This window comes from Kwoniella mangroviensis (genome assembly GCF_000507465.2).
Source record: "Kwoniella mangroviensis CBS 8507 chromosome 1 map unlocalized Ctg01, whole genome shotgun sequence".
In the NCBI taxonomy this organism is placed as follows: domain Eukaryota; kingdom Fungi; phylum Basidiomycota; class Tremellomycetes; order Tremellales; family Cryptococcaceae; genus Kwoniella; species Kwoniella mangrovensis.
The window spans coordinates 3,018,023-3,045,774 of NW_027062533.1; the positions used below are offsets into that span (position 1 = coordinate 3,018,023).

Sequence of the window (27,752 nt, forward strand, 5' to 3'; positions counted from 1 at the left end):
AAGGTAATATGCATTCCACATTGACTTTTCATAGAGTTCAATACAGTACTTGTGAGAATATATTTATTTATATAAATACGTATGAGAAGAAAGCAAGAATCAAGAATTAAGATGAAAGAGGAAAGCGATATATGAATGGTGATTCAAGCATCTATACACCTCTCGCGAGCATATCTTAGCAGAGTAAAACGTACTGTGATGAGAATTATATTGGAAGGGATTGATCCAAGAGACTACAGTAACAACTACACTTTATAGACAGTAAATGAATCTCGGTTACGACGGTCATCGATAAACCATACTGTATTTTCAACCGTTCAAACTCGAACGGAAGAAGGTGGACTGTAACTTGTTGAAGAGAATGTCAAATCTCCTACAGCCGTTATCTACAATTAAATTTCTCATTAGCGACTGATCTCCATACTCCGAAGTAAACATCAGATCACTCACTATCTCAACATCATCTTCATCCTCATCTTCATCATCGTCTGCTCCCCTCATCTCATTCTTTCCGTTCCTCATCTCTTCCAAAGTTTTCTCCAAACTCTCTTCCGTCAATTGTTGCTGTGGATGACTGGTCTGATATTGAGAATGGTATCCTGAATTCACCCAAGCAGGATCAAGTACATGAGCGAAATGACATGCGTCACCTAGTGTACATCGATTCAGTTGATAATGTCTACACGGTTTCGTCCTCCATGGTCTAGGTCTTTCAACCATCATCACACTCTCGGGTACAACACGGGTATGTAAGAAATTACATCGATCGCCATTATTACATCCCAATGATGAGTTGTAAAATTTACATGGTAAGGTCTGATGTTTCGGATGTACGGTTTTCGGTTGTTGAATAGTACCGTATGGTGAAGTAGGTGAAGAGAATGTTTGGCCAATTGATGCTCCTGATTCACTTTCTGAAGAAGATGATTGTTCAGGTGATGAGGGGACCATGACGTGCATACTGCGATGGACAATGGTGAGCTGATGGTCACCGTTCCGAAATGACAACGCAGCTTACTATGTGCATTCATCACCGTGTGGACAATAACCCTCGGCAAAGAATTTGCATGGTTTAGCTATTGATCATAAATCATCATCAGCGTCGTCAAGTAGACTGCTGTTGGATTCATGCTTGTCACACTTACTCCTGAAATAGTTCTTGGCCGTTCTCCTCTTGGTATCCTCACCATATCTAGCTTTAACCTCAGCCGATCTGAGGGCATTCTTCATAGCTGCATCCTGTACAGCCCATCCGGTAGGTGTCCAAATCACCCCGAGTCCACCGGGAATCAATGGGACAGTCGGATCGCCATGTCCAGGTAAAGGTGACATTGGCATTCCCCAGGGGTACGTAGTAGAATTCAATATACTATTTCCCTGATTTCCACCGGCGGCGGGAGCAGGATGATATCCCTGAGAAGGCGAAGTAGGCATGATAGGCAGAGGCAAGAGACCTTGATCGTGTTCGAATCGTTGAAATAAATTTGATTTAGGTAGATCATTCAAGGCATCTTCCAACTCTTGCAATTTCCTTCGTTGGACGACCGGATCAAAGGGCGTTGCTGGATCGGATTCCGTACCGAACATTGATATAGCGGATACGGGGGGCATCAGATGATTTGCTGAAGTGGGTGTAAGTCCGCTACTTTTTTCGTGAGAACGAGGATGAGGGGTCAAAGAGAGATTCTTGATACTAGCCACTTTCCTCAAGTTGGGTGGAGGACCTTTAGCCCAAGCCGTAATTTTGGTTGGAGCGGTGATGGTGGGTTCCATAGGTATAGCTAATGGTTCTTTAGCTCGAGCAGGTGGAGTAGTGGCTGATGCTTTTATCGCCTCGATAGACTGAGAGGCGGGAATCAAATCGCCAGTCTCGTCTACAGCGATGGGCTCTTTGAGGTATGGAGGGGCAAAAGCCGATAAGTGTCCTTCAGTCTTTTGAAGTACTTGAGGATCGACTTTGACCGAGGGGACCAGGATGGCTTTGGGAAGAGCTTTGGTCCAAGCTGTGAGGGAGCTGCTCAAAGAAGCAGATTTTCGATGAGTCAGTCGATGTTGTTGAGCGGGTTTCCCTTCGTTGACTTCAGCTCTCTTCTCATCGGGTTGAGGGTCCTCTTCGGTCTTCGACTCCTCGTTGAGCAAGCCGGCGGGTAACTTCTCGTCGCTATCGAATTGAATCGTAATCAGCTTACATTTCTCTAGGTAATTTTGCTTCAGCTGAACGTACTGGATGAAAGAGCAGTAATCTCCATACGGACAATGACCTTCAGCGAAGTCTTTACAAGGCACAGCTGATATCATACATTTCGGTCATCAATTTGAATCTGTCATGGTCATGGTCGAGGTAGATGGTGACTCACTCTTCCACTTCTCTCTGCTCTTACCCATCGCACCCTTTCCACCCCCACTCATGAAGAATACCTGTCCCACCACCTCTTCACCATTCTCATCTTCGATCAAGACCTTCTCCCCAGGCATGACATCGCCCAAATCCATCCCCCCGTCTTCGGTCACCTTGACGGTCTTTCTCGGGAAATCAGTAGCGGTCGAAGGTGTCATTTGAGCTTGGGCGAACGTTCCCGAAGTGGGATCAGGTCGATTGGGACTCAACATCCTGAATCCACTTAGCGCACCTGTGGCAGATTGAGGATATGCAGATCCGAGTTGAGCTTGGATGGAAGATAGGTTGTGGACGAATCGACATGGTCGGGAAGTACAGGTTAATCCAGGTGTATGATAGAATTTACACAAGATGACTGTTTTAAAGAACAACGCATGGTCAGTCTAATCTTCCCTTTTCCTTTTATGTATGATTGTAGAGAAATTGACTTTGTATCAGAATAGAAGAAAACTTGACTCACTCTCTTTCTTACCGATACTTCCTGCTGAGCTTAACCCGTTTTCAACATCACCAATAGCATTGATATGTTTTATAATCTTTATATCAGGACTTTTCAATCCTCCCACTGTTACGATTGGACTCTTCAATCCGCCAGCTGATGAAGCAGTCATCAAACCAGGAGTGATCGGTAAAACCCCTTTTCCATTCTCTTTTATGATCGCTATACTCAATCCTCTCGCTTTGGCGATCTCACTCGCTGTTCCCTTCTTCCCCGATCCGCTCGGGCTTTTGAGAGGCTCGCCAGTAGCAACGGTACTAGTAGTAATGGGTAAAGGTGATTTCAGAGTTGAAGAAATCGATTTAGCACCGGCTGGTCCTGCTGAACCTGCGGAGGATATCCAACCTGATTTAGATGAAGAGGAAGGTAAGATCCCCGCTGACCAGATGGACCTCGAGAAAGCTCCTTTGGGAGATGAGAGAGATTGATCGATCGAGATTCCTTTCAATGCAGCCATATTCGAAAACCTAGTCGATCCAGGTGACACACCTTGGAAAGAGATTGGTCTACGTTTCGTCGGAGGTGGAGTAAGTGGTATTTCAGGACTGTTCAATATCTCTTCCCCTTCTTTATGTTGATGAGACTTTTGACGTTGAGGTATTCTGTAGATTGGTGATTTCATTCCACCTGATGGTGGAGCAGTACTAGTGGTAGTAGAAGGTCTCGAGATAGGTTTATTAGTTTCGATCGAAAATGATACTCTCCTATCTTTCTTTTCGCTATTGTCCACGATGGGATCATGGATAGAAGATATACTCATCCGCTTGGAATGTCGACTGGTATCATCGTGCTGGTGGGGTAAGTCGGCGAGATTGGTAGATGAGGTGTTTCTCGAGTGGGAGCTGGATCGATGTGCGGAGAATGAAGGTGGAGTAGGTAAGGTGAATTTGAAGTTTGGTGAAGAAGGGAGAGGCGTACGAGGGGGAGAGGAAGGTGTGGAAGTGGTAGAGTGGGATGACATGTTGATTCTGGTTTATGATCACAGACTATAGGTAAAAAGAAATAAAACAACAGTATGGTAGAAAGTCAGCATTAGAGGACTATATATGGATTAGTGATAAGAAAGAAGGAGGAGGGTGGAGAGAAGGAACAGATAGAGAGCCCGACTCACACTTTGACTTCCTCTTTTGTATCATATGCGATGGGAACGAGTGCAAGTCCAATCAACCTGACTAAGAACGAGAAGCAAAAACGTCGATTGATTGTCTTGCGAGTGCTGGTAAAAACGACTAATCCACGAGGTTGAGGTTGATCTTTTTCGAGTATGTGATCAGTACAGTCTATGATGATGAACGAGGGGTGAGATCAGAGGGTGATGGTGATTTGATGTATCGTGTGTGTGTCGGTGTTTGTTTTTGTGTGGGTTGTTCGTAGGTGATGAGATGATGTGATGTACACGAGGTAGGAGGTAAGAGGTGGGAGAGTGGGGGGACTAGGTAGATACTAGATATATAAGCTATTCTTGAGAGCTAGATATAGGAGTGATATTCTATGGATCTATATCATGTCTTTCATATATGAGGATGGGAGATTTGGATGAGGAGAAGTGAATAGTTAGTCAGTCAGTTCTTATATATTCAATTCGAATCTCTCAACCCAGCATAATACATGGTACCGTAAGTATCTCCTCCATCTCCTGTCTGTTTTGTGTAGACATCATACAAAGAGGACATCCCACTCAGGTACCCATTATAGGTATGCCTAGAGGAAGAAGAATAAGCCCCTATCATCTGTTCCAACGCTTAAGGTAATGGTGAAACCCGACAACGAAGATCTTTTTGTTCTTAGTATCTTTCCGAGGCATCGAGAGGGAGCAAGAGGAGGGAACATCGGATCATCATTGGATTTCAAGGGAAGGAAGGAAAGAACAAAAAGGAGAGAAAACAATGTTGATCTGTAAAGTTGATGTGGGTTCTTATTGTTCTCTCAACTCGGTTCGTAGGTTGTTCCTGAAATCGTTACCGCACTGGATATTTTGCATGGTGGCTTTTTTTTTTTGGGTCGTCTCATCTTCGATTCCAGAACAGATTATAGATGGATGCATGCTAGGTCATCGTCGTCTGAACGAGTGAAGATGCATAGGATCAACGTGGGATACTATAGCGACGTGGCACATGTGTGGGACGCACGGACATACAGGTCGTTATCGTTCTCAGCTCGTTTCTGATTTATTCCGACTGAAATGCGGATGCCAAGGTACGATAGTCTGTTCTGTCATATCTATATATATGTGTGTGACATACGATATGCAGCAATCTATCTATCATGTTTGCAGCAATCATGAAGATGAGATGATGGCACTATAAACGTCTTGAGAATCGATGGCCATCATACGCAGGAAGAATGACCAGCGGCTCGCATATCACTTGTATTGGCTACAAGTCTAGTTGCCAGAACAGGAAGAGCACGAATAAAATGCAACATAAGATATCACTACTTCCATCAACAACAGATAACCTCAACCTCCTAATCTCTCATCGGGCTCGCCATCCTACCCATCACTTCTTCACCTCTCACCCAATCTTTTATACCGCTCCCTGTACTCGTGTTTGGACCTGCACTGACCGGAGGTGGAGGTTGAGGTTGAGGTTGTGTCGAGGTCGACGTATTTCCATCGACAATCGTGTTCGTACTGAATCTCACATCCTTTTCTTTCTCTTTCTCACTGGACTCTGATGGTTTCTTCGAAGAATCCCTATTCGTATCTGGACTCTCGTGAGATTCCGATGAAGACGAGGGACCATTCACTATCTCAACACTACTATCTTTATCCTGCTGTTGATTTGTATCCTGATCAACACTACTCCTATCCATTCGCACTCCCAGCTTGTCTTTCTCTTCCGGCTCCTCTTCCTGTTCCATCGCATATGCCAATAGCCTATCACCATATTTCTGCATCTCTTCCAACGAGATGCTCAATCTGAAATCGTTCAACAGCAAGAACTGCAATTCGAGGGAATTTAATTCGGTAGGTGGTAGACCACCGACTTTGGCGTATCGCGAGTTGGTGTAAAATACATCTGGGGGATTTGAGATGATCAGCTATTGATCGATACAAAGCATTGATGATAGTTTTACGCTTTACGGGATTCCGTTGACATTCGGTCCATGGGTATTCAATGATGATAAAGATGATGATAGGCAGTCCACTCACCAGAAAAGAATTTACTAGCCACTGTCACACCAGCAATAACCAACCGATGTACATTATAACTATCAATGGCGAAATTCTTTTTCTTCTCCCCCTTTCCGTTGGTGTGATTATACAAAACGTTGGATCCACCTACTCCCTGGGGTGTACCGAGTCTAGTCATCCTATCGAAATATACCAACAGACCTAAAAACACCTCGTTGGTCGTAGGACAATATTTCAGTATTCGCAGTAGATACGCTTCGATGGATATCGATGGAATGTGACGAGCGTGGAAAGCTAATAATGAAGAAGGGTGGGATAAGGATGATTTGGAAGCTGTGAATAATGGGAATTCACTTTGATCGTCTTCCGCATTCGTGCTCGTACTGGTATCCTGGTCGGTTGAAGGAAGCGGGACGGGGTTATTATCGAATAACGCTGTAGTAGGAGAAGAAGATTGATAAGAGGGTTGTGTAGATGATGTACGAGAATGTGATCGTGATCTCGATTTTGATCTTGAGCTTGAAGGATGATGATTCTGATCATGAGTGTTCTCCTCTTTTAATGTTTCCGTTCCACCTTCCTCGTCCTCATGCTCCCGATCCTGATGATCTGTATCGGTATCTGTATCCGACCGCAAAGCGTCGTTTGACGTGGCTATATGCTGTAATAGTCCAGCTAATAAGCGCAGTAATTGTTGAGTGGGGTAATTGCCTATGTCCAGATGATGAGGTCTGGCTTTTCTAGGTGGTTCGTTGGAATCCGTTGAGGAATATGGTATGGTAGAGGTGGATGTGGATGTGGAAGTAGATCCGTTCGGGATAGAGGAAGAATGTCTACGATGAGAGTGAGAAGAGCTTCGTGATTGTGATGTTGATGTGCTTGTTGTATGGTGTGGGGTTGAATTACTCAGTCGTCGACCAGATGATGAAGAAGATAGATGGGTGTGACTGTGAGGATGTGATGTCGACCTGCTTGGTCCGGCTTCGATCTCGGTTGATCCGTTCATCTTGATTGGATTATAAGGATGATAACGATTGTGCTTTATGATACTTTGATAATTGTGCGTTGCTGTGATGGATAAGCTTGGTCCATTCTTTGTTTACCTTCCCGGAAAACCAAATCAAAATGATTGAGGTGATTTTCCTCCAATATATTATAGCGGAGATCTAGCCTCTAGTCGGTGAGATTGATCCTTTGTAAGATATAGGTTGCAACGTCTTCTTCGCTTGCGGTGTGAAGCTTTCTGATGACGCAAAGTATTGTAGTGGTAATGTCCGTCAAGTGATGATCGATTCTAAGCACGTTTTTAGATTCTGGTGGTAAAGGTAAATGCTGGTTGTTGATAAAGGAATGAAAGGCAGAGGGAAAGGAAGGTGACTCTAGGTTCCGGTTAATGAGTAGCTGACAGGTGAACGATGCCGGATCGAGCAGTGATGTATAAACAAGGTCACTGCGATGTAGGCTCCTGTCGGTGGTGTCCAGATGAGGCTCAGAGGTGACTGACAAGTGGATGTGCAATGTACCATGAATGAAGAGGGTGTGATGTATGAATGGTGGGATGGTATAAACGTGCATTGAGTGGATGATGATCTAACTAATTTACCCTTTACCCTGAATTCAAACCACAGTACTAGTCATACATCCCATGTCCATGTGGCACAGACCGCAGACTCAGAACCATGAACACAAAACCATCACGAAAAGGATCCCGTAGTCTGGACAGATGCAATGCATAACAGTTTCACGATGTTATGACAAAGGGGCTAGTCGATCCAATGCAATAGTGACCCTACGAGTATCACTCCACTCATGGTTTGACACGCCAGACGACAAATACATTGCCTTTCGGTAAATCCCTTCTGCTCTCCTCGACAAAACCCCATTTCGAGGCTATATCAGATATAGACTTTATCGATCTCAGGCCTAAAAGTGGTGATTTCGATTTGATATACTCTTTATCGAACTGGTCAGATGTCAGCCTGGAACATGTTCCTATGAGATTTGGGATGGGACATGCAAGAAATCGTACACTACTTACCTTCTCATCGGAATCAGATTTATAACTCCCATCATCATTCAACCACGGTCCATAAGCTGCTATCCAGCCATTCTTCGTATCTATAAGTTTAGTATCGATAGAGGGGTTGACCGGTGATAGATGTCTGAATATGTTTTCAGGTGCGTCAAGGGGACAACAGTGAATGAGGTTGACTAGCAAGAGAGTTCATCGTTAGCTTGTACTCACTGGATGAAAGAATCAAATACCCACTCATTACAAATCCCGCGAACGGACCTGCTGTTCCATAAAATACAGCTGTTTCTAGAGCTTTCCAATCATCTTCAATCTCTATGTCCAATACTCTAGGTCCATTCAAATTAGATAAGAGGATGTCATTTTCAGATAATCTTGATGATGCCGATCTAGCTTGAGCAATCGAAGAAGTTAGATACTGTCGTTGACTGTTGGATAGATACGAAGTGCAGTACGATGTATGAATGCATAGCGAGGTATCGTGAATCACTTACCCGTGCTCAGCTTCATCCCTCACTGTACCCCACCACTGAACATTATTCCATCTTCTCGCGAATGCCTCGAGGTGGACATACGATCCTGAGCCTAACTCCAATATCTGACTCTTGGTACTTGGGTTGATGAGCTTGGCGAGCTCGTCGATGATAGGTTGGGTGTTACGCTCTGCTGCGCCTGCGCATAGAAGGATATCAGATGGAGCCAAGTCATAGTGGTCCAAGCGGGAAGGATAGAAGATCTTAGAAGCGCACCTTGTTGAGTTATTATCGAGGGGTATTTCATGTCATCCGGCACTATCCTATCCTGTAACTGCCTTATATAAGTATCTGAACTCGTGAGTTCGTGGTTCTGTGTACAGAGTAATTACTGTAGATCTTTGTTGAGTGATAGATGGATTGAACGGTGATCATCGTTTATCCGTTTAACCGAGCGATGGAATGTGGGATGTGGAGGGTGGCTGGAATCGTCACCCAAGACACATGCCATACCACAAAATACCATCCGACAGAACATTAACATGCAATATCAAAACATTCCTTGATCCAGCTAGACTATTGCTATGCACCGTACATCTCTCCGATGATCTTTCTGTTCTTCAAGTTCGCATTCACTTTGGAAAGTCTGAGCTTCGTATCGTATTGAACTGACTCACTCAGATTGTAACAGAAACACAGCGTCCAAAATTGTATAAAGTCACCATTGTCACGACACCATGTCCGTACCCAAATCTCCTTCATCCGAATACTCTCTCCTCTCATCCCTTGAAGTCTTATCCATCTCGTCAGGAGAGCCTTCACGAAGAAGTTCCTCGTCAATATCTCCCACTCGAGCGAACTTCGACAGTGCTCGACGTACATCTATAGACGAACAGGAGTATGAGCATGTCTTTGGTATCTCGGTCTCGCCTTCACCATCCTCCGTTTCCATTGAAGCTTCGTCATCTACAGACAGTCTCAGTGTGAGCGAATCAACAGCTCTCTCGAAGAAATCATCATCAGCAAAAAGAAGAGAGAGGAAGAAGAAGTTGATAGCTGGGGAGAGGGAAAGAGCAGCATTGGGAATACCGTCTACTAGAGTATTTGGATCAGTCTCAACGAGAGAAAACCTGCCATCATTGCAGTCACCGCTTGAAGTTCCTCCTCCTCGAACACCAAAGTCTAAAATCGGTACAGGATTTTATACGGATGGTCATCAGCAGACGCCGATAGCTGGATTATCCACACCTTGCCCACTGCCAAATACCGAGTTCGAAAAAGATCTTAGCGAAAACAACGACAACAACGATGACGATAAAGAGAATGATGAGATAGGTCCAATCCGCCGAAAGACCCGCAGAGGAGGAAAGAGAGTTAGACGTAGATTAGAGAATCGTGGATTGGCCAAAGAAGCTTCTGAAGTGGATGACGAATTGGACGCAACGTTGGAGTTGGATAGTATAGCGGATGACGATACTGCTTCGCCTACTTCATCAGCTAGGACGAGTGTATCTGGAACACCCATCAAAGTCACGGTCAGTCGATTACCAGAACCAGAAGAGGAAGTAGATGAAGTAGATGGATTATCAGCTTTGGAGAGTGAATTGGGTACACCGTCCAGTAAGAGGTTTAAGGGGAGGAGAGATGTGATGAGTGCGGAAGATGCTGCTTCGTCCATCGATAGGTAAGTTATACCTCAGTTCGCTTGATCACAATACCCATGGTAATTTACTGAATATATTGTTCTGTGCCGTTGCAGTTTCCTATCCGATCCTAGAAATTTCATGACTATCAAAGCCAACAAATTACGATTATGGCAATCCTTATGTATCGAAGTGAGTTTGATTCACCTTCGATACAGCAGTGGTGTCATTGTAGTTAAGCATGAGTCATCCTGACGCCCATCATTCCATAGCTTGGTCTAGTGACTCTTCAAGGCGACGAATTACCCGACCTTCCAACAGTAGTATGCGTGCCAACTCCACCACGACCAAGGGAGACCACCCCCGAACCACCCCAGCCATTCCGTCCCGTCAAACATCCCTTACCCGAGAGTCTCACCCAAGCTCGTAAATTACTTAAAGATCATGCGCATGTCAACTTGGTAGATTATCTAGAAGCTAGAAAGTACTGTCCTCCAGCTTATGTTGGTGCTTACCAGGGTTTGTTATACCCTTCCACGAGCGCTATGAAGAGGTATACAAGACATCAGGGGAAGTTTGCGGAGAAACTGGTGGTTAGGTCGGAATGGCTTGAACCGCTCATGAAGGATTTCGGAGTCAGGAAGTTTAAAGGGGGTATGTAGGTTGATTCAGCATGGGATAGGAGAAGACGATATATCAAGGACATTTGCATTTCATCTGGACAATCATTCGATTTTATTTTCTTCTTTGGAGATTCTTTCGAGTAAATGTACTACCAATTTTTTTAAACATTTTATCTGGATTTTGTCCTTCGGAATTACAATATATTTCTATATCATACCATATCATATATCCCATCATCATCTGTTTTAAAGGCTTTCAATCATTGTCATTGTACATTTCCTATAATTATCGCATAATGCATCATGTCTGTACTCACCATACTTTGCTCCAACAACAAACTACTTCCGTGAAGGAAATAATCATTTATACATAATGAGATGCGATAGTGTGCTGTGATGCATGCAAAAGGTAATATGCTAAACTAGATCCTTACAATTCCCTCGGTACTTCAACTTTCGTAAATCCAACAATCTCATCACCTTCCCTAATTTCATCAAACTCCTCGAGTTGAATCCCACATTCCATCCCCTTTCTCACTTCTCCGACTTCCTTTTTCAGATGTTTCAACGTCTCAATCTTTCCTTCATATACTACATCCCTATTCGGTCCCCTCAATACTCTTATACCTTCTAATCGATTTATAATTCCGTTATTCACTCTACATCCAGCAATCTTGATAGTCTGTTTACGTTTAATGTTAATTTCAAATATCTGTTGAACAGTAGCTTCTCCTTTAACTGAATATTCAATTTTGGGAGGTAGTAATCCTGCAACTTTTGATCGGACCGTATCGATCAGACGGTATATAACTGATTCGAGATGTAAGGGGACTTGAAGGGATTTAGCACTTGTTTGAATGGAACGTGATGCAGGGACGTTGAATCCTACTATCGTGGCTGCACAATACAAAATCATACCATCATATGAATCATTAGCTCTTAATTCTCTAGTATCCTTTCCATCTGAGTTATGTAGGATGATAGAACTTACCGTCCGAAGCTTCTGCCAAGGTGATATCAGATTCAGACACCTCTCCTACGCCCGTATGAACGACCTTCACACCAGCCTCCTTATTACCTATATGTTCCAATGATCCCACGACAGCCTCAACAGTCCCACTGACATCAGCTTTAATGACCAATCTCAAAAACTTCTTTTCCTCTTCTTTGGGCTTCACCTGGTCTTGGCCGGTTGGGGCTTCACCTGATTCTAATGCTTCTAAAGCTGCAGCTTCAGCTTCCAATCTCATTCTCTCCTCTTTCCTTTTCAGATTTATCTGTTCAACATCCGCCATCAACCTCTTACGTTCTTCATCACGTTTTCGATTATTGATAGCTTTCTTAGCTTCGTCTTCTCCCTTTATAGCTTCTAGCAATTCATCTCCCGCTGAAGGTAAATCTTTCCATCCTGTTATGGATACTGGTGTACTCGGTAAAGCCTCCTTGATGGGTTTTCCTTTGTCGTCCTGCATCTGACGAACCCTACACCATGTTTGTCCAGCTACGATCGATGATCCCGTCTTTAAGATTCCTCGAGTGACTAAAACAGTAGCGACGTTTCTATAATACCATGTCCATTCTCTTATTATTACAGTGCAGCTTTTTCTGGATATATTTGTGTTGGCACATAAAGACGACATTGACTTACCCTCTACCTCGATCTACCCTTGACTCCAGGACGTATCCCTCGGCTTTACCTTCCCTCCTAGCTCTCAGATCCCTAATTTCCGCAAGGGTCGATAAAGTCTCTACCAGGTCGTCCAGACCAATCTTAGCCAAACCTGAAACCTTGACTGACGGTACATCACCACCATCTTCCTCAAGGTGAATACCTTCTGCTCCCAATGCTGATTTCACTTTATCAAAGTCCACGCCTGGTTTATCACATTTGTTGATCGCCACCACCAATCCAACTTTATCACCTTCACTTTTCACCAATTCCAATACTTCTTTCGTCTGGGGCATAACACCGTCGTCGGCAGCTACGACCAATACTACTATATCAGTCACGGATGCTCCCCTAGCTCGCATGGCTGTGAATGCTGCGTGTCCTGGCGTATCGAGGAAAGTGATAGTTGATGGAGATGACGAATTGGTGATGTTCCCTGAAGGAAGGAGGGATGAAAGTGGGACGGAGAAGGCACCGATATGCTGAGTGATTCCACCTGCTTCACCTGCAGCTACGGATGTATGTCGAAGGGAATCTAGGAGCGTGGTTTTACCGTGATCTACGTGACCCATTATAGTAACTCTGCAACTCTATCAGTACCGGATAACAGGAGAAGCGTAAAAGATGACTTACACAGGCGGTCTGAGAGGGTGTATTTTCCCATCTGCAGTGTCAGGACTACGAACCATCATGACCATCAGCTATACCATAGTGGGTATGGAAAGAGGGGGATCATCTAACGTACTCTGGATAGACATCAAAACTAGCTTCATCGTCCACTACCGGATCAAATCCATATTCGATAGCTATATCACAAGCTTGTTCCGCATTCAACAGGTAGTCCGATCTACGTTGATCCTCCGTCATATCTAACCTTGACATCCTAGTTTGCAGGTTGAACAATTTCACCCCGAAGATCTTGGCTAGGTTGGCTACACTGATCGTACGAGGGATATAAACTTGTTTCTCCTCTTCTATTACTTTGGGTTTGGGACTTTTCGGTTTTCTCATTGATTGACTCTGTGCTGAGATGGTGTTGGGTTGTGAAGGGGAATGGGATCGTTTGGGATTATGATGTGGTCTAGAAGGTAAAGACGCTTCTTCCTCTTCACTTAATCTAGACAATAATGATCCACCTGAATCCCTCCTATTCTTCCTATGGTGATTATTACTATGTCGTCTTCCAAATACATCTTCTCCTTCACCTTCTTCGCCCAATAACACGGGCTCTTCAGGGGTGGCCGAGCTAGATGATTGATCTTCACTATTTTGCGGGGACTGCGGCTGTTGTTGCTTCTCTTTCGATTGTCCCCCTGAACCTAACAAATCACCAAAGGCCGAAGAACCTCTATTACTCCTAGATGAGAAAGCAGTTGCCACCCGCTGTGTACGATCCGACTTCCGCGTCTTGTCGATTATATCTCCAATTCCACTACCGCTACTATTCCCATTTTGATCCTTTCCTTTTGCAGATTTCAGACCGAACCCAGAGGCAAGATTAAGATCACCACCTCCATTTCTAGGTCCTTCCCTTGCTACTCCCCATTTTGAGAATCCTTCGCGCTGACCTTGACCTTGACCTTTGGCAGAAGATGGGGATCGACGATTACTGGGTCCACCGGTATTCGATTCTATTTCCAGCGAATCAGCTAAACCGTTCCGTCCAACGACGAGTGCCAAAAGAAAATCCACTTACCTCTACTTTCCTTTGGTCCCCTGTTGTTCCGCCGTTGGTTCTGACCTTGATTCTTCTTTGGTCCAGCATCATTCCTACTCTGCTGAGAAGGCTTCACCGACCAATCCCGCGCAGGAAGCTTAAATCCTCCCTCGGATTGTTCTGCCGATATCCACGCAGTCGACGCGATTTGCCTTGTACTGCCACCCGAGGACAGTCGATATAGCAGTGGTCTGCAGCACCTACAGGGCGCGGAGGCGATAGACATGTTTCCGATATGGAAGTGATTGGGCGAAAAGCAATGTAAAATCGAGAAAGTTGTGCGGAAAAGTAAGAAATCAGAAAAACTCGGAATGCTGCCTCCACTTTGTGTGACTGATGAAAGCGGGATCAAATAGAGCCAGGAGGAAGCGTGGATGCCACGTTGCTGGCGTCATGCCATCATGAAATGCCACAAACCCGTATCCGGCTGGGCAAGCTACGAGTAAAGGATGATCCAGGGCTATTCCCCCATGCGGGGTTGAGTCAATTATTACCGGTTGTAGCTTCACCTCTCGTATGATCCTCCCCTTCACTCACTCACTCTGCAACATATCAAGCCTTTATCAACCCCTCTCATCTACATCTCTGTACATCTCATACTTTCCTTTTCATCATCCATCTGTCACCTTGCATCGATCAATCCAATCTACATCCCTATCGCTGCCATCACAATGAAATCCGCAGCTATCCTCTGCGCCGCTTTGGCAGCCGCTGCATCAGTCGAGGCTGGTGTCCATCGGTAAGTCCGGGTCCATCTTGGCCGCGTCATCGTCATCACCATCGTTGCCACCCCGCACCGATACCGACACTGACCAATGCTTTTCACCTTAGAATGAAGCTTGAGAAGATCCCTCTTACTTCGACCTCATTGCTACCTGATGCATCCCACGTCAGACCATCACCAGAACAAGAGGCTGAGTGGCTCAAGCACAAGCACCTCGGTCTATCACACGAGGAATTCTTCAATGGCCAAAAGCCTTTGATGGGCTTGGGTGGTTCGGGAAGAAAGGTCAAGGGCGAACATCATTACCATCACAATCATCATGAGATGAGTGATGAGGACAGAGAGAGGTTCTGGGCTCAGATGATCCACCATGAAGGTAACGAGAAGAGAACTTTGAAGGGCGGTCATGGAGTTCCTTTGTCCGGTAAGTCTCGGTCTTCATCCAACTGAACAAATACATCGCGCTTTATCCAACCTAACATTCATAATTTACCAGATTACATGAACGCTCAATACTTTGCTCCTATCACCATCGGTACCCCACCCCAAAGCTTCAAAGTAGTCCTTGATACCGGATCTTCCAACCTTTGGGTTCCCGGAGTCAGCTGTTCATCTATCGCATGTTTCGTATGTCTCACTTTCCCTCTTGTCTCAACCTAAGTCACGTCCAGATTACTGATATTGGTTCGATTGGTCCCATAGCTTCACTCGAAATATGACAGTTCCGCTTCATCCACCTACAAGAAGAACGGTACAGACTTCGCTATCCGATACGGATCGGGTTCTTTGGAAGGTTTCGTTTCTCAAGATACAGTCGCGATCGGTGATTTGGTTATCAAACATCAAGACTTTGCTGAAGCCACCAAAGAACCTGGACTTGCCTTTGCTTTCGGTAAATTCGATGGTATCTTAGGTTTAGGATACGATACCATTTCAGTCAACCATATCGTTCCTCCATTCTACAACATGCTCAACCAAGGTTTACTTGACGAACCCGTCTTCTCATTCAGATTGGGTTCTTCGGATGAAGATGGAGGTGAAGCCATCTTCGGTGGTATTGACGACTCTGCTTTCACTGGTAAACTCCAGTATGTACCCGTAAGAAGAAAGGGTTACTGGGAGACTGAATTGGAAGCTATCAAATTCGGTAAAGAACAACTTGACCTTGAAAACACCGGTGCCGCCATCGATACTGGTACTTCTTTGATTGTCATGCCATCTGACGTTGCTGAGCTACTCAACAAAGAGTAAGCTATCCTTTTTGTGATCGATCTTATCCGCTCGATGGGTTGTAGCTAACCCATTTGTCTTACCACTAGAATTGGTGCTCAAAAGTCATGGAATGGCCAATACACTGTTGATTGTAACACTGTCGACAGCCTCCCTCAACTCTCTTTCGTCTTTGCTGGTAAATCATACACTCTCGATGGTAAAGATTACGTCCTCAATGCAGGGGGTACTTGTATCTCATCCTTCACCGGTATGGATATCCCCGCTCCTATGGGTCCTCTCTGGATCGTTGGTGATGTGAGTGATACAATACAACCTTTTTCTCACTACATAATCGAAGGATTGCTAATGGGTTATGCATGATATAGGTCTTCCTCCGAAAATACTACACCGTCTACGACCTCGGTCGAAACGCTGTCGGTTTCGCTTCTGCCAAATAAAGTTGAGTATAGGAAAGGCGAAAACATCTGAGGGCGGAAATGAGATAGAAGGAAGAAGAATCAACAAGACCATTTAACGGAGCAATCGGTAGTGTTAGCAGATACCCCTCACACAACACATGAATTGTGATAGCATCGTTTCTTCTAGAAAGTAGTTTTAAGTACTGTTTCTTTATCTGACTTGCATGTATATTTTGACCTGAGCAGGCTCACGGACGGATCTCGCTTGATTATTTGTGGCACATCCGTCTTAGATAGAAGGCTTGTCGTCGGCCGGTAAATAATTTGTTAGGCTGCCCTGATCTTGGATGACGGAGGTATCTCATAACAGAACTTCGGCGAGCGAATTGGTGATGCGGCGCAGTGGAGTGGAAATAGCAACCGAGCTGCGATGATTCGTAACGGAGCTAAAATGATTTGATGCATAAACTGCAGTAATACAGAGCTCAGGGAGCTTTCCTTCCCGCTCATCTCGGACGCGGGGTAGTCTACTTGGTTTCCATCGAATGCGCATGTATCAGAGATAATCTCCTTCGATGATGTATGGATGGTTTGCATTGATTCTGTTCCGGATAAGTATGCCCGTGATCACCTTATTTCCTTTACGTTGTCTCGGCGTAAGGAAAGAAGCAATTGCCCTGTGCACATTTCCGCAAAGCCAAGCTTCCTCTTGTCTTACTTGGATCCATCATGATCATGGACATCCGCGTCCGATCGGGGAGCATACTGTGCGCTATGCAAAAACGGGATCTGATCTGTGAGTATGTATGGTGACTGCGCAAATGCTATATACGTTGCGATGGGCGCTATGTTTTGCTATGTGACGGGAAGACCCTCCCCATGAGGGTGACTTGCGGCGATATGGGGGAACCGAGCAACCGAATAAGCAAATCGCAGATCGCAGATCGCAAATCGCAGCCTGCAGGTCAACCTCCGCATGGTGCAATGGTGTGGTGGGAATATAGAGACTGAGCCTCGAAACTGACTAGATCTGATCACCATCATCATCGTCATTGGTCCAACCAACCAACAGACCTCCACGACCTCCCATATCCCGATTACACCTGTTCTTTCTCAATCTCATGTTCGTTTACTTCAGTAGTATTCTATCGATCCTCTGTCTTCATTCATTAAGTCTCATCGTACTCTAATCGAAAAGAATCCAAAAAAGTGGAGGTCGTCCAGTCTACCTTGATTGAACCCACGTAATACAGATCTTCTGAATTCAAGGCTTTTTTTTTGGGTCATCTGAATACGAATCGAGCACAAGCCAAGCCGACGCCGCACTCGCCTTGTACAGTGTACTTTCGACGACTAGGATCAGCCTCCTCGGAGAAGGAAGAAGGGACCAGAGAATAGAGAGAGCCTCAACAGGTCTCATACATTTCTTCGTAGAAGCGCACAACGAGATCTGATGCGTTGTCCCTTTCATGATCAATAATCAATACATCTGAACGATCAAGAATAGAATAAACAAATCTACACATTCATGGAAGAGGCTGGTATCAGCTGAGACATCTCGGAGCAAGTACATCATACAAATATCCATACATTGGTGTACGACTACATTTCAGTTTCATCCCGGTACCGCATCCTGTTGTGTTCTCGGTACACCCCTCAGATTCTACTCATCTCCCGCCACCGAGAAACCCGATATATTCCCATCACCATCACCCTCTTTATAAGTCTTCTTATTCGGAAGCGACCATCACCCATAGTGACGATCATACAGTAATCATGGCATCCATGACCGCTTCGCCCATCCCATCAACTTCCACTTCGGTGCTAGCTCATCCCCGGATAACCTTACGCCCAACATCTTCCACTGGATCAGCCTCTGCCTCTGTGTCTGCCTCTGCGCGAGTCACGCCAACACCATCAAGGCCGGACTCTGAGGAGGATGAGCTTCAGGATGATGAAAGACCTTCGCCAGCACCAATACCATCATCGACTAGTCAAGCTCAGAATCAGACACCGCTGTTGACTTCTACAGCTATGAAAGCACCGCTTCCACCTCCCGTATCTGCGATAGCCTCAGGATCAGGATCAACTCACTCGCCCAGTCCTAGAGGTGGTGGGTATAGTGGAGGAGGCGGGAAAAGTAGAAAGAGCAGTTGTGAGCTATGTCATCATAGGAAGATCAAGGTGAGTCTCGCCTGGCCTTCGAGAGGCGACTTCGACCATGACTGACACGGATTGAATTGGTCTGGTATCTCTAGTGCGATCAACAACGACCGTCTTGCTCATCTTGCATTCGTAAAGGTCATTTCTGTAAATATGCAGAAGAAGCTGAACAAACTCATCAATCCACTTTATCATCGTCGTCTTCTTCGATACCGAAACCAAATACCAATCAACGAGCCATGAGCGTCACGATCGTCAATGCTTCTGATCCATCTATCAAATATACCATGCCTGTACCCGCTGCCAATCCGCATACGCCAGCTCTCAAAGTAGGCTATGGTCAGAATAACAATAACAATCACCCTGAATGGAAGGTCGCTGATAGTGGAAGTGCAGAGAAGAAGAAATCGGCAGAAAGGAGAGAAAGGATCGTTTCTGGATTCGATAGTGATTCAGAGGATGAGATCAAAGAGGGAAGTGTGAAAGGAAAAGGGAATAACAAATCTAAAGATTTGGATGGGGAATTAGCTGCTTTGATGGAAGGTGAAATGGGAACTAAACAGGAGGAAATTGATGAGTTGGAAGATGATATGAAAGAAGGTAGTGTTGAAAGTGAAGATAAGGATAAAGATAAGAAAAGAGGTATAGTCGTGGATGATGATCTATCGGGAGAGGTGAGCGTTGCTTCATATCAATCGAAGAACAGATGAAAAGCTGAACGACCACATCTTTGTCAGCTCCTTGAATTGGCTTCCGCCCCACCCAAGAAAAAGAAGAAACCCACTCCCACAGCTTCATCCTTGACTACTACATCTCAACAAGGGTTCTCACGTCCTGCGCCTAAACCTATCCCCAATAGACCCTCATATGGGAGATCATCTCTTCCAGCTGGGGTCCTTCCTCCTACTCCTGCGACCAGCACTGCTGCATTGTCATTCACTAATAGAGTAGAAAGCACTCGATTCGACCCTTATTCCACCCCATTGCAGAACCTCGCCACTTCCCTTCCGTCTCCAGACATGCAAAATATCTTGTTCAATACATTCTTCAATGACCCATTTTTGAACGAGGGAATATCGCTGCTCCAACCACAATACCTAGACGACTTCAAAGGTCTCTTAGAGAGGAAGAATGTTAGACTCCAGCCTGGTGACGCTACGACTTTAGCCAATGCATTTGCATTCCTCGCTACGGCTTTGAGGATACTGCCTGACGAAACTAGTAAATTGCTATTGGCCAGTCAAGTATATACGAGTGGAAGCACCACCACCCCTTCCCAATTCCCCAGATCACTCTCGAAATTAATAGCTTGTCAACCTGCCTCGATGAACGATGTCACACCTCTTGACCAAAGGTATCTGGACCTGGCACTTGTGTCGGCTCAGATAGCTGAACAGTCGGATCCACCCAGTGTCATGTTGGTCATGCTCAAATTGGTTTTATATCGATTCTGCATGTTGGGTCATCGAAGGGATAAGGTCGTTCTGGCTGGAATGTGGTTGGCTCAAGCTGTCAAAGTTGCTCAAGCTTTAGGAATGGGCAAAGAATGGGAAGGGCTTACTCAAGGAGAGAGGGAACTGAGAAGAAGAGTCATGTGGTCTTTGTATGTCGCTGATCGACATCATTCTTTGTAAGTTGATGTATACTTCGAAATCATAATCTCAACCACCAACTGACGAGCCGAGATCACAATGATCTTCACAGCGAAACTTCGTTCCCTTACACCATCATGGACGCTCATCAAGGTATACATCTACCTTCCCCAATGGCTGAAACAGACTTGTACAAACTCCGGCCAGACATCCGTGAACTTCCCGCTCATGCGACTGAACTTGCTCCTACAGCATGTACGGCCTTATTCATCCATACGCATCTCGCTCGACGTATCACCCCGATCTTAGATTCGTTCGCTACGATTTCAGCGGCCAATACACCTCACGACCTCGTATTGAGATTTGATGCTTCCCTGGACGCCTTTCAAGAGGCCTTGCCACCATATTTCAGATTATTCCCATTAACTGAAACTCAATTCGATTCTACTCATCCTTATCTTGTCGCTCATCGAATACGACTACACTCTACTTTATTGTCTTATCGAATAGGTGTACATCGTACTCACCTTTTGACTTATCTTATACCTACTACGCCCAGTGGTATAAGACAGGTTATAGCTCAAGTGTGTTTGGCAAGTCTTAGAGTCCAGAGATCATCGAAGATGTTAGATCCTAAAATTACTTTTAGATTGTTTAACCCTATGGTGGTATTTGAGAATGCCAGTACGCTGGCTTTGATAATGCACGTTGAAAAAGCTTTGAATTCCGATATGGAAGGAATGGGAGCGGGGAAATATGTCAATTCGAATGAATGGATTTCAATGAGATCGGGATTGGCAGAAGCGAATGAGTTGTTGGATAATGTCCAGCCTGGTGAAGGGCAGACGTATGCTAGGAAAGCTACGGCGGTATTGAGGGAACTGATGATCAAACTGGATACGTCCATGTCGATCAAAGTGTAAGTTTGAATACATGACATTCTTTGTCTCTCTTTGAGATTCTATCATTGAGTTTTTGTTGGTTGTTGATACTGAGGCTAACATTCTATGTCGTCTTCTAGAATGCCTTCTCAACAAATACCGAATGACGTAGAAATGTCACCTTTGAAAATTACCACGCCTTTAGACTCGCACCGACTAAATCATCATCACCAATCACCCAATCCACATTCTGTGTCGGTCTCTCCCAAATCACATGTCAACGTGAATGACAAGCACTCTACATCCATGTCCATGTCACCTCAGAAATCGTCTTCATCTTCTTCATCATCTAACGGTATACAGCAGAAACAAGGAGTGATGATCAATAATATCGTCACCTGGTTAGAGGAAATGAGAAAAGGTGGGATTAATCTGGAGGTTCTATTGAGGGAACCTGAGTGGGTTGGTGGATGGGAGAGGATCATTATTGGAATGTAAACGGGGATTTTGATAAAGAAAATGACAACGAGGTTGATGAATTTGATATAGTTATTGTATAACACAATATAGCATATCTTGATGATGGGGTTCTCTTACGTGTATAGGTACGATACGAATTTATGAATTATCATACATCATCGACGAAATACAGCGCTTTAGAAATCACTGATGAAGTATCATCCATCTCCGGTCACTTGTAAAAAACATGATTCGGAAGTAAGAGCGAAAGCAGGATTACATTATTTATGATTTATTTCAATATAATATCGTAGAACGAAGAGTACATGAACACAAGGCAGGGTTTGATGATCTTTTCCAATATATTGGAATCATAATAATGTATTAACCGACCAAGGTCGAGACCAAGAGACCGAAAATGAAGACGAAGAAGTATCGCAGAAATGAAGATGGAAAAATGAACAACAACTTTGTTGACTTCGAAAGATGTTGTTCACATCGTCACGCAACATCCACCTGAATCATCCAGATCGTCTTTCCTCCGACGTTTCTCGTGTGTATGGAAATTTGACTGAGTAGATATCCCAAGATCGTCGTTGGGCGGGAGTATACCTAGTGACTGGTCTAATAGCATTTGACGCTATGACGAACATAGGAATAATTCCATAATATTAGTATGTTTGTTTCTCTATGCCATGAATTTGTGTTCGGATGAACGATTGATTAGTTTATAGCATGATTGACTCACCCTTTGATCCTTCCTTACCAGCTTGACCAATTCCCTGAAAGCCACTTCTACGTTGACTCCATCTGCTGCTGAACATTCTATGAATGGGGCGGAGAGTGATCTAGCCATCTCTCGACCTTCCAGTTGACCTACTGCTCGGAGTCTTGATAAATCGCACTATATCCCCAAAAGGATCGGATAAACGTGTAAAAGCCATGTCAGATTCATCCTACCTCTTCTTGAAATTTCAGACATCTCTTTGACAGTGGTGAACGATCGGATGAGGTAATAGCCATTAATGAACCTACCTTATTGGAAACTACCACGCAGGGTACATAATCTTTGTCTTTGACTCTTAGTATCTCCCTATGAAAGTTCGGTAAAGATTCGAATGTCGGTCGATCCGTTATGGAATATACCAATAGGAAACCCGCTCCGAAAGTGTACCATTGATCTGCCATCGCTGCGAATTCCTCTATAAATAGTCACCATACAAGAACACGTTAGATCGCCTGTAAATATTCGAAATGATCAGTGAGGGAAGAAAGGTTGCTCACCTTGTCCAGCTGTATCTAGTATTTCCAAAGTGACTGCCTCATCGTCCACAACGAATTGTCGCTTGTACGAATCTTCTATAGTGGGGTTATAACCTTGATCGTAGAATTGGGAAGTTACGAATCGGATCGTCAAAGCGGATTTACCGACACCTAAACGAGAATATATACCACATCAGTAAAGCCCCCATACCATCTGTAGATATAGGCAGGAACGTAAGACCAAGAAGGATGAATTGTATCTTCAGAGGATATTCAGAACTGAGAGAAGAGATGATGATTTGACTTGACTCACCACCACCGCCTACAACTACCAATTTCTGCTCACGATGTCCGTTTTTTCCTGGAGGAGGCATCTCTGCCTACTACTTGTGGAGCTCAATTCGCTTTTGTATATATCTCTCGATTACGACGAGAGCTTCTCTGTTGCAACCAAGTGATGAATCGGGATCAGATGTAGCGGAGTTATTGGAATGAGAAAAGTATGGTGTTAGGTCGATGAGAAGATAAAAGGATAATACTGGCGATAGTGGGAGTTTGCACAAGGATGAAGGGTGGAAGCTCAAATGATCTTGATATTCTCTAATTAGACTCGCTTCTTACAGTTTGAGAGAGACGATTATAGCTTGATGCCTATATTCACTTCGAGCCAGAAGCCGATCCTGTCTCCGCTGAGCTGGACCTGGAGTTTATTGAGGTGTTGATCTACTGAATGTACTGCCCTCGAGATATGCGGTGCGTCTACACTGCTTTCCTCTAGGCTGAAAATACTATTATACTAGAGAGGCGAAGTAAAGTAAAGTAAAGCGGCGACCGAGATACTGGAAAGAAGTCGATTTGACTAGGATAATAAGATGATAGGGTCGATGATGAATGACGATCCTATCTTCTCGTGAACAATGAAGCCGAACTCCTAGTTCCACCTATACATGAGCCAAGTTGGAGACGGTTTGAGGATATTACTGTATTCCTTTCACGCCTCTTCCCTCTACGTGGGAAAATCTATACCAGAACGGTCTTTATGTCGACAGACGATAAATGGGTTAAGGTACGGACAGACCTGAATGTAGACTGATATACCTTGATCGGGTTTCGAGGCGGATATGAAACCGAGATTGACTTGATCACTGACAATAGATGAACAAAGGAGTGAAGTCATACTGATCATCATCGAATCGTCGTGCAACTTCCTTTAGGTCTTACGGTGGCATGAAACGTTGGAGTCTATCTCAATCCTCTCTCTCTCCTCTCGGTACACGATCGGCAACTTATGGAGCTGGCTGTCTGTGACATGGTGATAGCAGGTGTGAAATGTACTGCACATATCTGTGAGGTGTGTGTGAGTCGATTGTGTGTGTGTGTATGTGGTTGATGGTGCATGTGGTATGATGGAGTGATTGATGTGATCGATCACATCAGACCAGGCAAGACACACGCGACACACACAAACATGTAATCGAAATCACTCACGCTTGGACCACCAGCTGGACCTTTGATCCGGCCGGACCCTAACCTTGCTTTTTCACCCAAAGTGGTAATTCCGATGGACCAGGAGTTGCCGGGATTGAGTTTAACCGATGTGTCCACTCTTGTAACGTGACCTGTGTTGCGATCATTCGGACCATTGCAAGAGAACCAGACCATGCACTCGTATCGATATATATCAGGTCATTTAGTATTTCAATCCATCACTAACGACTAGTATCAAGCCTCACAATGATAACACGGACTCTGACACGCCCGACAAGGGTATCCCGCCTGTCTACCACTACCGCAATCACAAGAAGAACTTTGATACCTCAGCCACCCCCTTCTATCGTTGCTCCTCGCCCACTACCCACCCTTCATCGACCAACTTCCCAAGATGCCCAGTCCAACAGGTCGTGCATGACCAAGCTTCTCGATGAGCTCGGTAAGATAAGAGAAAAAGCAAGGGAAGGAGGCGGTGAAGCGACGTTGAAGAAGTGGAAAGATCGAGGTCAGGGGAAATTGGGTGTAAGAGAGAGGTGAGTGTATTTGACAACGTCATCCAGGGTGTAATAGATACATATACATATTTGGGGCTGAATCTCTAATGGTCATGATCTCTTAGAATCACTGCTTTACTTGATCCGTCAAGTCCATTTGTCGAGCTCTCCCCTTTGGCGGCTCATGAAGTATATCCAGATCCATTACCTGGCGCGGGGCTAGTCACTGGAATCGGTAAGCATGGCGTAAATGGCGATGCCAGATGCTTGCAGTAGAGCTCAGACTAATTCATGTCGTCGAAAATAGGCATGGTAGTGGGAAGGAAATGTATGATCGTCGCGAACGACCCAACCGTCAAGGGAGGCGCATATTACCCTTTAACCGTCAGTGAACCCATCACTTGTCCTTCAAAGATTGATTCTGTCAGCTTACCTACCGATCTAACATATGTGATAGGTCAAAAAGCATCTTCGAGCTCAGCAGATAGCTCTAGAGAACAAACTTCCATGTATATACCTCGTCGAATCTGGTGGTGCGGCATTACCATACCAGGCAGAAGTTTTCCCTGATCATGTGAGTCAATTAACTTCAACGTAGGACTTAATATACTTCTCTTCGGAGCTGCAGCTGATCTGATACTATCCAGGACCACTTCGGAAGAATATTCTACAACATGGCAAGAATGTCGGGTCTTGGGATTCCCCAGATTAGTGTGGTGCATGGTATTAGCGTAGCTGGAGGGGCGTGAGTTAGGTCGAACAGCTCTTCACGAAAGTCAGAACTGACTGCATTTTGACAATCAGATATATGCCTGCTATGTCAGATGTTGTGATCATAGTCAAGGTCCGTTCTCACTTCTTACACCCATATAGATATTGCAAACATCGGAGCTGAGATTGTATCGCGATACTATCCAGAACCAAGGAAGGATATTCTTAGCTGGCCCTCCATTGGTGAAAGCTGCTACAGGAGAAGTGGTTGACGAAGAAACTCTAGGTACGATTCTCATATAGCTAGCCGTTTTTCCATGTATTTGCTGATCTCGTGGTTTAATTAGGTGGAGGAGATATGCATACTTCAGTATCGGGAGTAGCAGACTACCTAGCCACCTCCGATTCTCATGCCCTTTCACTCGCCAGAGAAGCTGTTCAAGATTTGGGTCCGGCAACGACACCTCACGTCCGAGACCTGAAGAATAAACCTATCAAGGACCCGATATATCCTATTAAAGAGTTAGATGAGATCGTGCCGTCTGATCCGAGGCAGGCTTATGACCCTAGAGAGATCATAGCTAGATTGGTAGATGGGAGTGAATTTAGAGAATTTAAGAGGGAATACGGTAAAACTATCATCACTGGTTTTGCCGAAATACATGGTCATACGTAAGTCTCTCATTTGCTAATCAGACTATACGGATACAACACAGTCAAGATTGATCGATTGATGCTTTTTTTAAACCATACCATCGTGGTTCACAGTGTCGGTATAATAGCCAATGCGGGAGTATTGTTATCTCCCTCAGCATTAAAAGCAACCCACTTTATCGAACTTTGTTCTCAACGCGGTATACCCCTGGTATTTCTGGTAAATGTCAGTGGATATATGGTGGGAGAGAAGGCTGAAAGAGGAGGAATAGCCAAGGATGGTGCGAAGATGGTTAGAGCGGTTGCTAGAGCGAAGGTAGAGAAATATACGGCAGTTGTTGGTGGGAGTTACGGGTAAGTTGATAAGGGTAACGTGATGATGATGTGAGTCTATGTAGTGGCTGATGATGGGATCCTTGTGTTTGTGCGTGTAGAGCCGGTAATTATGGAATGTGCGGAAGAGCGGTCAGTTTCTATGTCCAAGACTGGACTGTAATTTCATACAGAGCTGTATGCTGATGGGATATTTTAACGTATAGTATTCACCTCGATTCTTATGGATGTGGCCAAATTCCAAAATATGTGTGATGGGACCAGATCAGTTATCAACCGTGATGCATACAGTACAAGGTAAACGACAAGATCAGGGTACAGATGCGGCAGAACAGAAAAGACAAGAGTTGAAGGAGAAGATAGAGAAACAGAGTGATGTCTTATTTTCCACTGCAAGGATTTGGGTAAGTGAAATACTTTTGATTGTCGAATCACAGATAAGGACAGACATGGCTGATACAATGATTGGTTGATATGTTTTTAGGATGATGGAATTATCAGACCCAGCGATACGAGGGATTTGTTAGGATTAGGATTAGAACTAGCACATGAGGAACGTGCTTCCCGAACTGGGAATAGAGGGAATGCGAATGGGAGTAGAGGTGAAATTGGGGCGGATGGGGATTCTGGTGATTGGGGGGTGTTCAGGATGTAACTTTGGGTTGAACAGGGTGTATTGTACAGTAGATCGTATTTGTACATTTTGTAAATTCTCAAGATAGTCATGCATGTACCATAACACATTGTAAAGACTATGTTGCGTTGATTACCAAGTACCACGAAAGGGTTCAGTATGCACCGACACCCACTTACGAGCATGGATGCCAGTGGTGGTTGATGAATGAAGTCCTATGCATACGATCAGCTCTTACGCAACTGTCCGATTGCAAGTCTTGCCTTCTTCACCTTAAGGATGATGGAGTCTAGATGTCAACGATGAGCCAAGACTGTGACGTTTCATGTTAGGAGCTTTTTCCTTCACGACGAGGTCATGAGTCTGTAACACTGTACTGTCTCCAATCGCAGTGTTCAGGTGGCGTATCAATCTTAATGGTTCTCCTTGAAGCAAGTCACGACTGTCGTCAGGACTGTGATGCAACGTTGACAGTGCATTCAGAATGCGTAGTCTTGATATCCTCGACGGTAAAAGACCAAAATTGTAATGA

The 27,752-nt window shown here is 44.7% G+C and overlaps 9 protein-coding genes across 9 annotated transcripts; 4 read left to right on the forward strand and 5 right to left on the reverse strand.

Annotated features, from left to right (window-relative positions):
- Positions 1-317: 317 nt before the first annotated feature.
- I203_101127 (uncharacterized protein) lies at positions 318-3,858 on the reverse strand (the record flags this gene model as incomplete). The annotated part of the gene is made up of 7 exons (XM_065516816.1): positions 318-386; positions 451-961; positions 1,019-1,076; positions 1,146-2,161; positions 2,225-2,288; positions 2,358-2,753; positions 2,859-3,858. The coding sequence occupies 7 exons, from the start codon at positions 3,856-3,858 to the stop codon at positions 318-320; spliced, it is 3,114 nt and encodes a 1,037-aa protein (XP_065373634.1).
- Positions 3,859-5,363: 1,505 nt separating this feature from the next.
- Positions 5,364-7,039, reverse strand: I203_101128 (uncharacterized protein; the record flags this gene model as incomplete). Its single annotated transcript, XM_019146082.1, has 2 exons — positions 5,364-5,917; positions 6,052-7,039. 2 exons carry the CDS (start codon positions 7,037-7,039, stop codon positions 5,364-5,366), a joined length of 1,542 nt encoding a protein of 513 aa, XP_019004641.1.
- Positions 7,040-7,840: 801 nt separating this feature from the next.
- I203_101129 (uncharacterized protein) lies at positions 7,841-8,845 on the reverse strand (the record flags this gene model as incomplete). Its single annotated transcript, XM_065516817.1, has 5 exons — positions 7,841-7,996; positions 8,072-8,244; positions 8,303-8,454; positions 8,560-8,737; positions 8,815-8,845. 5 exons carry the CDS (start codon positions 8,843-8,845, stop codon positions 7,841-7,843), a joined length of 690 nt encoding a protein of 229 aa, XP_065373635.1.
- Positions 8,846-9,275: 430 nt separating this feature from the next.
- On the forward strand, positions 9,276-10,843 carry I203_101130 (uncharacterized protein; the record flags this gene model as incomplete). The annotated part of the gene is made up of 3 exons (XM_019146084.1): positions 9,276-10,222; positions 10,298-10,373; positions 10,454-10,843. The coding sequence occupies 3 exons, from the start codon at positions 9,276-9,278 to the stop codon at positions 10,841-10,843; spliced, it is 1,413 nt and encodes a 470-aa protein (XP_019004643.1).
- Positions 10,844-11,234: 391 nt separating this feature from the next.
- Positions 11,235-14,416, reverse strand: I203_101131 (translation initiation factor IF-2; the record flags this gene model as incomplete). Its single annotated transcript, XM_019146085.1, has 6 exons — positions 11,235-11,701; positions 11,796-12,364; positions 12,453-13,055; positions 13,107-13,151; positions 13,219-14,104; positions 14,170-14,416. 6 exons carry the CDS (start codon positions 14,414-14,416, stop codon positions 11,235-11,237), a joined length of 2,817 nt encoding a protein of 938 aa, XP_019004644.1.
- Positions 14,417-14,861: 445 nt separating this feature from the next.
- I203_101132 (uncharacterized protein) lies at positions 14,862-16,584 on the forward strand (the record flags this gene model as incomplete). The annotated part of the gene is made up of 6 exons (XM_019146086.1): positions 14,862-14,929; positions 15,022-15,338; positions 15,411-15,541; positions 15,617-16,161; positions 16,234-16,441; positions 16,513-16,584. The coding sequence occupies 6 exons, from the start codon at positions 14,862-14,864 to the stop codon at positions 16,582-16,584; spliced, it is 1,341 nt and encodes a 446-aa protein (XP_019004645.1).
- Positions 16,585-18,321: 1,737 nt separating this feature from the next.
- On the forward strand, positions 18,322-21,679 carry I203_101133 (uncharacterized protein; the record flags this gene model as incomplete). Its single annotated transcript, XM_019146087.1, has 5 exons — positions 18,322-18,729; positions 18,804-19,382; positions 19,446-20,338; positions 20,413-21,219; positions 21,322-21,679. 5 exons carry the CDS (start codon positions 18,322-18,324, stop codon positions 21,677-21,679), a joined length of 3,045 nt encoding a protein of 1,014 aa, XP_019004646.1.
- A 454-nt stretch (positions 21,680-22,133) lies between these two features.
- I203_101134 (uncharacterized protein) lies at positions 22,134-23,277 on the reverse strand (the record flags this gene model as incomplete). The annotated part of the gene is made up of 5 exons (XM_019146088.1): positions 22,134-22,280; positions 22,389-22,544; positions 22,676-22,842; positions 22,925-23,074; positions 23,217-23,277. 5 exons carry the CDS (start codon positions 23,275-23,277, stop codon positions 22,134-22,136), a joined length of 681 nt encoding a protein of 226 aa, XP_019004647.1.
- A 1,360-nt stretch (positions 23,278-24,637) lies between these two features.
- I203_101135 (uncharacterized protein) lies at positions 24,638-27,241 on the forward strand (the record flags this gene model as incomplete). Its single annotated transcript, XM_019146089.1, has 12 exons — positions 24,638-24,927; positions 25,014-25,123; positions 25,196-25,272; positions 25,346-25,462; positions 25,536-25,633; positions 25,693-25,732; positions 25,807-25,885; positions 25,947-26,271; positions 26,368-26,607; positions 26,688-26,718; positions 26,793-26,990; positions 27,071-27,241. The coding sequence occupies 12 exons, from the start codon at positions 24,638-24,640 to the stop codon at positions 27,239-27,241; spliced, it is 1,776 nt and encodes a 591-aa protein (XP_019004648.1).
- Between the last annotated feature and the right edge of the window lie 511 nt (positions 27,242-27,752).